This window comes from Lithobates pipiens, unplaced genomic scaffold (assembly GCF_037356315.1).
Source record: "Lithobates pipiens isolate NorthernLeopardFrog02 unplaced genomic scaffold, aLitPip1_a1.2 Scaffold_16, whole genome shotgun sequence".
In the NCBI taxonomy this organism is placed as follows: Eukaryota; Metazoa; Chordata; class Amphibia; order Anura; family Ranidae; genus Lithobates; species Lithobates pipiens.
In genome coordinates, this window is record NW_027507748.1 from 291,832,327 (window position 1) to 291,842,206 (window position 9,880).

Below are 9,880 nucleotides of genomic sequence, written 5' to 3' on the forward strand. Positions count from 1 at the left end.
GTTGTGGGGATCTGCAGGCAGGGGGCTTATCGGCATCTGGAAGCCCCCTTTAACAAGCAGGCCTCAGATCCCTCCCCCCCGTGTGAATATTAGCCATTCACCAAAAAGTGAATGAAGACAGTACACGAGTTTTGGACAATGTCCCCTGATGTAGATCCATCCTCAATCACTGCCCGCCACACACGGAACTGGAAAAAAAAATCCCAGCCCCCCATGTTAATGAGTAGGGGGTGTATAGAACCCCTACCCATTCACCAAAAAAGTGTAAAAAGTGAATAAAGACCGTACATGCGTTTTGGACAATTACTTTATTAAAAAATAATAAACAATGTCCCCTGATGTAGATCCATCCTCAATCACTGCCTACCACACATGGACCTGCAAAAATAAAAAAAACACCTTGAGCCTCGTCAAAGCCTCCCTGCCGACTACCTGCTCCTCCATCTGACATGGGCATGTACATGGCCTGTTGAGGGCATGTGGCCTGGTATGGTTTCCTGACCTGCCGTGCTGTATGCTTGGATAGGGGGCTGGTATGGATTTTGGGGGGACCCCATGCTATTTTTTTCTGACTTTTCTTTTACCGGCATTCTTTTGTTTACATTTCAGTTCTCATTGGGGAAGCCCGCTGACAGCTGAGTCATCGGTGAAGGATGCAGCGGCCGGCTTCCTGGCTCGCTCTTTAACAACCCGCTATTCTTCACACAGAATTAGAGTCGGTCGCTCATTTTTAGACCGATCCAAATTTTAATTGTTCCGAAAATTTGGAATTCATTAAAAAATTCAGCTGGATGCCTGCAGGAGAGACAGGAGGAGAAGTGGGCATTCAGTAGCGGCAGGAGAGAAATGGACACATCGGTTCTTCCATATGCCGCTCCTCCCATGGCAGAGTGTGACAGGGCACATTGGCCCTGCAGCCAGGAAATCGTGCGGCACATGCGGTTGTCAGGGAGCCACAGCCGTAATGCAGGAGACTTGAGATGTGTGTCAATGCTTTAATTGCTTTTATATTATAGTTTATTGTTGTTAGCCATTTTATGTCGAGCAAAATGCAAAACTCAGATAATTGATCAGGAGCTATTTTTTGATATAAGAGCTTCTCAGAAAATATGAGACCTGATATTAGGTATGATGTGACATTGTGTTTTTTTTAAAACCTACTGTATCTGGGATTAATGACCAATGGCAATCTCTGCTGGAGATTCAGATACTTTTTACACATTTTAAACCCATATAATCTAAATCCAAATAAAAACATATTTTGACTTAAATATATTTGTGTCTAGGTCTTCAAGTTATGAATTGGAAAGGGAAGTTCCTCTTGGTTACTTCCTTCCACCTTTACATCTGCAGGACAGCATAAGTGCAGGAATGTTCTCAAAAGACAGAATGAAAAGGAATCCCACAGCACAAAGGTACGTTTTTAAAGGGAGTTTTCATGAGTTAGAAATGTTGGAAAGTCAAGATGCTGGACACATGGCTTAGCCTTGATTGCTTTAATGGTGAACGGGAAATTGAATCATAACCATGTAGTTCCACTGGGATGAGCATTACATTGTGCAAGCTTTAAAATAACCTATTGACAGAACTAGTAATAATAGAAGACTAGTTGTTGCACCTATGTCTCTATAAACAGTTTGCTAACATCCCTACACAACCACTACCTCTGGTCCCATCTTCTTTCAGTATTCTGGGTTACTGTTTGCAGATAATCTCGGGTCCATTTCTTGAATATATTTTAATACCAAGTGTCTCTTTTAATAGCATTTCAATTTGTTTGCTGGGGTTTATGTACACATCTCCAACAAAGTAACAGAGAAATCCTCTATCTGACTACGTAGTGGTAGCAATGTGCCCATGGATCAGTAAAAGATTATCCATTTGCCCTGCGGAAGGTTTTCCCCATTTCATGACCAGGCAATTTTTTGTTATTCTACACTGCGCTACTCTCTGTACCAAGATTTATTTTATATCTTTTTTTTCCCCCCACACAAATAGAGCTTTCTTTTCTTTTTTTTAAATCTTTTTTTTGATCACCCCTGCAGGTTTTATTTTTTTGCGCTATAAACAAAAAAGCAATAATTTAGAAAAAAACAACAATATTTTTTGCTTTAACAAAAAAAAAAATCACAATAAGTGTATATTGATTGGTTTGCACAAAAGTTATAGCGTCTACAAACTACGGGATAGGTTTATGGAATTTTAATTATTATATATTTTTTTTTACTAGTAATGGTGGTGATCAGCAATTTTTAGCGGAACTATGACATTGCGGCGGACAAATCTTGACCCTAAGTGACACTTTTTTGGAACCAGTGACGCCAATACTGTGATCAGTGCTAAACAAAATGCACTGATTACTGTATAAATGACACTGGCAGGGAAGGGGTTAACATCAGGGGCAATCAAAGGGTTAAATGTGTTCCCTGTTGGTGCTTTCTTACTGTGTGGGGGAAGTGCTGACAGGCACAACATAGAGATCGCTGTTCCTAACCACTAGGAACAGCAGATCTCCATGTTGTCCCCTGTCACAACGGGGCTCTGCCTTGTTTACATAGACAGATCCCCATTCTGCCTCTCTCTGAAGCGATCGCGGGTGGCCGGCGGACATTGGGTCCACCGGACACACGCATCGGCTCCTCCTCCATGCAGCGGGTGCATGCTCACCCACACTATCTATTGCATGAAACAACGTACAGGTGCAATGTTTCGCGCAATAGAGCTGCCACAGTATATATGCGGTGGGCAGTCTTTGAGTGGTTAAGCTAAAGCAGAATCCCAGGGGCATGCAGTTTGGCTGGGGTGAGTATATATGCGAGTAGGTTGTTGTCAGTTTTAACTATGATGTCTGCACCATATTAGTAGTCTTTCAGCTTATCCACCACCGCCTACTTCAAGGCCAGGAACTCCAACTTGTGTGTAGGGTAGTAGTTCTGAGCAGAGGTAAGACTTCTGCTCACATAGGTGACAGGCCGCAGGTGTATGTTGTGTTCTTGATACAAAACCCTGCCTACCCCATCTTGTCTGGCATCAACATGCAGTTCATATGGTTTGGCTGTTAAGACAGTAGCAGTCGTTAAACTCCACTTCAACTGATGGAAAGCTTGCCTACACTGGTCAGTACACTGCTCTCTGATTGATTCCCAAGGCTTCCTAGGCTCTCTGGTTTGTCTAATGGTTTTTGTTAGGTCTGGATCCTCATCTTTATTGTCATTCTTCAGTAACTCATTAAGGGGCAAGCTATTCTAGCAAATCCTTCAACGGATCTCCTGTAGAGTGAGCAAAACCCCAGAAACGACCTAAGCTCAGTCACATTGGTAGACCTTGGCCAAAAGGTGACAGCTTCTGGAGGTCAATTGCCACTCCTTCTGCGGAGACAACATGGCCAAGGTAATTAACTGAAGGCTGGTAACACTGACATTTCCAGGGACAGCTTCAACCCCTCATCATGGAGTCTTTTCAGGACCTTCTCCAGATGCTCTTAATGCTCTTCAAAGATTTTGCCTTAGTCTATGATATCATCTAGGTATACCAGCACTTTAGTGGAGAAGACAGTGGGGGACATGAACCCGATCGGTCTCTGGACTATGGGGGAGGCATAAGGGCTCCTAGACTCCCTGGTGATGTATGATCACTTCAATTCTGCCAGCTGCTCCCATAAATCTTCTAGGTTCTTCTAAGGGATCCTTCAGACTCTTTTCCTGAATGGCTTGTCTTCCTAAAGGCGGAACCGGTGTTGAACTTTTTGCACACCCCACATCAAACTCATTCTTTGAAAACATATCCTGCCATCTCCAGAGCTGGGCTTTGACTTTCTTTACACTCAGGTGAGAGTGGAGTGTCTTGTGGATAGAACTTCTCTGTGAGAATCCCATACTTCTCTCCCCCACCAAATCAGACAGTGAGACTGGAATGGCTGGGTTCACTTATCCTAGCAACATTTGGGCCTGAAAGTTCACTGGTGGGGCTGTAACATTGCGGACCCTAACTGAAATCTTCCCGTGGCTTTGTTGCAAAGCCCTAGTCGATATCAATTCTGTGATTACCTCCACTCCTGTGTAACCATGCCACTCCTCCAAGTTGTAGTACCTTCTCACATCAATCTAAATGCCATATCCCAATCCTTTAGCTGGGGTTGTTCTTGGACTAGGCGCTGGTATGCTTATCCCAGCATGTGGTGTATACCCTTGGTTGAAGTATCAGGCTCAAATACAAGAGGAGTAAGCAGTCTTCTGACAAGATCAGTATTGGTTTCTATGATCAGAAAACTCTTGTTGGCTCCGGGGGGCGAGGACCATTTATACCACAGCTAGTGTGTCGAAGATCTCTGTTTTTACAGCCAAAGAGGGGTCAAAGGTTAACTCGACTGGTAGGTCATAGGTCATCGTAGGGGAAATTCTGGGTCTCAATGCCCCATATTTCTAATTCCTCCAACTTCTACAAGGGCAAGTGTTTGAGATGTTTGTTGTAGAAGTCTCGGTACAGAAGGGTAACTTGTGCCCGGGTGTCCAGGAGAAGATGCCACTAGAACAACAGGGAATTTGCGATAAGTAGTGTGGTTAGTCTGTCTTTCTGTCCCCCTTCTTGATGGACTTCTCTGCAAGAGCGACTGTATGGTTTGAAGTCTGCTTGGGCTCTGAGACACTCTCATTATCTGGAGGCTGTGATACTGGCTACAAGCAGCATCATCATCATCTGCACAATTTGCAACACCTGGGTTTTCAAGAGCTCTGTCTCTGGGTCATCAGTAGTTGCAATAATCAATCGACCTCAGCATAAGGTTCTGGTTTCAGGTTTCTTTTTTTTTGTAAAATCTTTTTTATTGAGTTTTTCATTAGCATACAAACTTACCCACATAGGGGCCAAAACATTACCCACACAGGGGTAAATTTCCTGATGCGGCAACGGGCCACAACAGGACACATCATACAACAAACAGTCCACCTCTGAGGCAGCAACAGACTGCAACAGGGCAGAACACCACAAACTTAACCTTACCTATCTATACCCCAATGTGGGCAGAGGTTAGCTCAGGAGATTCTGTGCTCAATGTTATAATGACAGGATAATGTGACATGAGAGTATTTGGGTCAAACTATCAGCATACCAAAATCACAATGTTAAACTAGGGGTTATTTACTGCATCAGTTGCCATAGTGTCATCGTCTAACCAGCAGGTCCACACCTTTTAAATTTTTTGCGGGCAACCCCTGCCCGAGTAGGTGGCTTTATAAAGGGGCAAACTGGCGTTCACCAGGTTTTTCAGAAGTTGAGAGTCAGGGAGTCGATTGTTTCCAGCTCATGGTGATGGCCTTGCGCGCATAATACAATAACAGGGATATGAGTATTTTCCTAGCTCTGAGGATTGGCAGTTGCTCCAGAGCTTCTTCTCACACTGCCTGGATTAATTCAGGGTATTTCAAGCTTCCACTATCTCTTTGAGGTTTCTATTGGATCATAATCAGAATCTATTGGCTGAGCCATTAGGATCTAGGGCCTCAGGCCAATTGCTTTAGACTATGACAGGAAGCTGCAGCACTAGAAGCCAGTCAGGTATGGTAATGCACATGCACCAACAAGGAAAAGACTGACAGCAGGGAAGAGCAAGGTGCATAGAAATGTGAACTGCTGTTTCTTCACTGTCGAGTCACAAGCAGGGGGGCAAAGGTGTCTGTTTATAAAGCAGCGAACATTTTTTACTGCTCCATTCTTTGGCATTCACAGAGGAGATTATAAAGCGGTGTAGATCATTTCACCTTTGGAGGAGTGAAGCGATCTACAAATGCTTTGAACAGTGGATAACGGCTCCTGGTACTGGAATCTCGTCAGACATAATGAGATTACAGTACCAGAAATTTACTGAAACACAGATGTCCGTTTATTAAGCAGTGATAAATTATCAGGTACTATTATCACTGAACAATATATAAAAATATTCCTCACTGATCCCAGCGCTCAAATAAAAGGAAGTTATCAGAATCCAATTGTAAGCTGCTATCATAAATTAAAATCATAAATCACATAGACATATAGTATACACCATCCGTTAACCCTTCATCATATAAAATATGCTATATTGACAGCGCTAAATATCCAATAAATTTCAAAACAAATATACATAAAAAAGATGACAGTTCGTAATTTTCAAGGAATCCACCAAAAAAGTTTTTTTGAAGCCCAAAAACATGAATATGAGCTATCCACTACAGTGTTCACAAGGTGATGAAAAAGAGAAGAAAGTCCATCGCCAAGCCAGAGACACCAGTGCATAGAAGCTTCACAATCGGTGACACCCCTTATGGTAAAAAACTCACCAGAACTCAAAGGGTTACAGGCACATCATAAACAATTATTATTATTGGTTCCTCGGATTCCTTCTAGAGATGCTTCTCAATATAACCAATACCAAACGGTTGCCAACATCAATAGTTAGAGGTTCCTTGATCTCCTTACAACAATATCTTTGGATTTACAGTACTCCACTCAACACGAATTCACATGTAGGAAAAGATGAAAAACATATTCCATAGTGCAAACCGTTTTTTATTTAATACATTTCTCACGCGCTGATAAAAACATACGTACACAATTTAAAATTGTAAAATCATTATCATCATTAGTGTCATTCGCAGTGCGATCAGGCTTGTCTCACCGCAGTCCTGAGAACACAAGATCGTACACGGTCTCAGCGTCCACGGCAGGTCCCGGGCAAACAGTCAAACCCTCTCATCTGCGATGACGTACAGCTGCTTGGTCACGCCCACTTGGACGCTGAGACCGTGTACGATCTTGTGTTAACAAAACATTTGTCCCCCTACACTAATATATATATATATATATATATATATATATATATATATATATATATATATATATATATATTGTGGCAGCACGCAGGTAAAATCACCTGGTTGTATTCAGGATGGGAAATATGTGTGTCCTAGATTCAGGCTTTATGCAGACTTTTACAATTAGAGGGGAAGAGTTAATGAGCCCAGCTGTAGTAAGTGGGCTCATTAAGACCTCTACAAAAAACCCCAGCATGCATAGGGAGATGCTCCATCCTGGAACCAGTTTTGTGTGTATAGACTGGGGAGTCTGAGATCTGTTCTGTGCGGTGAGTTAACGCCTGTGTGGCAAACCCCTACAATAGAGACAGGGACTGGGGCAACACAAGGCTGCACCCAGTTGTTAGACAGGGAGTCTACGTGTGTAGTTAGAGGTCAAGCTGACCAGGATTTATTTTCTTGTTTTATTTTGTTTGGCTGTTATATGTCACTGCATGTAGCCTAAATAAACCGGATCTTTTGTTTTTTTGCACCTACACCGCTGTCTGCTGTGCCTGACTTTGTGTTGTGAACCCATCCAGGGGGTCACACACACCCGCTACCGAGCTAACCCCTCACAGTTGGTGGAGAATTTTGGCAGTTTTTTTTCAATTTTTTTAAAGGGCCAGCATGGAGGAGATACTGAGACAGCTGGCTCTAGCAAATGCAAATCAGCAGCAAGCAAATGCAAATCAGCAGCAAACAAATGCGGCTTTACAAAAGAGCCTTGCAGCCCAGCGGAAAGCTCATCAGCAGAGTATGGAAGCTCAGCAACAAGCCCAGCAGCAGACAAATGCAAATCAGCAGCAGATAAATGCAACTTTGCAGCAGAGTTTGGAAGCTCAGCAACAAGCCCAGCAGCGATCTGAAGCCCGCTTCATAGACCTGTTGCAGAAGCAAGAGCAGAGCTTTCAACAGCAAATAGAGACATTGATACAGCAACGTCCGCAGACCAATGAAGCAAGTGGTTACAATAATACCGCATCCTTTGGTGTGAGCCGTTTACTGACAAAAATGACTGGAGAGGATGATCCGGAGGTGTTTTTGACCACATTTGAAAGGACTGCTGAAAGGGAAAAGTGGCCTAAGGAGCAGTGGGCTGGACTGGTGGCCCCTCTGTTAACTGGGGAATCGCAGAAAGCTTATTATGACCTAGAGCCTGAACAAGCAAAAGACTATGTGGTGCTAAAAGCAGAAATATTGGCACGGCTGGGTGTCACCCTGGCAGTCCGGGCTCAGCGTGTGCATAACTGGACTTTTCAGGTTGGAAAACCTCCCAGGTCTCAAATGTATGATCTCATTCACCTGAGCAGGAAGTGGCTGCAGCCAGAGATTTTGACCGCACCAAACATTGTGGAATGTGTGGTTATGGATCGTTTCCTGAGAGCTCTTCCTACTGCCATCCAAAAATGGGTAAGCCATGGAGACCCAGAAAATGCAGATAAACTTGTGGATCTGGTTGAGAGGTACTTGGCTACAGAGAACTTGACCACCTCTTCCAGGGACTCACGGACTTTCCCCCCTAAGACCAGATCATCCCCAGTGGCGGGTAAGATGACTCCAAGGGGTGAGGGTGGAGAGAGTGAGAGGGTGGGAGTTCTACCTAAGGTCTGGCGGGAGCAGCCCAGGAAGCCCAGGCTGCAAGAGGCAGCGAAAAAGATTATTTGCTACCGCTGCCGGCAAGAGGGACATATTGCAGCCAATTGCCCAGTTGTGGATGAGCCTATGCAATGTGACTTTATAAGGGAGAGACGTCAGTCGCTGTTTGCGACAGTTGCATGCACTGCCATTCGGGGACCTGAGAAACATTTATGTAAAATGTGTATTAATGGTAGACATGTTGATGTGTTGCTAGATTCAGGTAGCCTGGTAACATTGATAAAAGCTGAATTAGTTACTATAGAGGTCTCTGGGAAGAACAGGGTGGCTGTTATTTGTGTGCATGGGGACACCCGAGAGTATCCTGTGACTTCAGTGTTTTTTGAGACCCCCAAAGGTAACCTCTCTCATCAGGTGGGGTTAGTGTCTCACTTACCACATGATGCTATTGTGGGAAGGGATTTTCCAAAATTCTGGGAACTCTGGGTTTGTCCTGAGGCCCCCATTGGTGCCCCTATAAACCAGGAAGATGACCAGAATTCCTCTGGGAGTGGTGAGGACTCTCCTGAATTTCCCTTGTCGGTATTGGCGGGGGAAACTCGAGAAACTGGGGAGGAGCCCACATCCTCAGATGAAAACATGCCGTCTGTGGAGTTTTCGGATCTTGAGGTTCACAGGGAAAATTTTGCCACAGAACAGTTAAAAGACCCCACCCTAATAAAGGCACGGGAAAATGTGGTGAAAATAGATGGCGAGTTAGTGAACCCAGATAAGACTTGCCCTTATCCTTACTTCACTATGGAAAAGGACCTGCTATATCGAGTGGCTCAAAGGGCAGAAGAAACCATTGAGCAACTTGTAGTGCCCAAACCTTACAGGAAGTTGGTGTTAGAATTGGCTCATGGACACATTCTGGGAGGTCATCTGGGGACAGAGAAAACCAGAGAGAGGGTATTGCAGAGATTCCATTGGCCTGGGGTCATGAAGGAAATAGAAAAGTATTGTTCCTCCTGCCCTGTGTGTCAGAAGTCGGCACCTATGCCACATTTCCGTAACCCACTGGTACCTCTTCCTATCATTGAGGTCCCCTTTGAGAGGATCGCAATGGATTTGGTAGGTCCGATAATGAAGTCTGCTAGGGGGCATCAGTACATTTTGGTTATATTGGACTATGCCACCCGTTATCCGGAAGCAATTCCTCTCCGAAATACCTCGGCCAAAACCATAGCCAAAGAGCTATCCCTTGTTTTTAGCCGCGTGGGTATTTGTAAGGAACTGCTTACGGACCAAGGTACACCCTTTATGTCCCGGGTTATGAAAGAATTATGCAAGTTGTACAAAGTGAAGCAATTGCGTACATCTGTGTATCACCCTCAAACAGATGGGTTGGTTGAAAGATTCAACAAAACCCTAAAACAAATGTTAAAGAAGGTGGTGGATAGAGATGGAAAGAA

General features: G+C 44.1%; 1 protein-coding gene across 1 annotated transcript in view; it reads left to right on the top strand.

Annotated features, from left to right (window-relative positions):
• The window catches only part of LOC143982644 (putative helicase MOV-10), a 178,313-nt gene that overhangs the window by 40,478 nt on the left and 127,955 nt on the right, over nt 1–9,880 (top strand). The window contains exon 6 of the mRNA XM_077481542.1: nt 1,287–1,415. Coding sequence (XP_077337668.1) covers nt 1,287–1,415 — 129 coding nt within the window. The remainder of the gene's footprint in view (nt 1–1,286; nt 1,416–9,880) is intronic.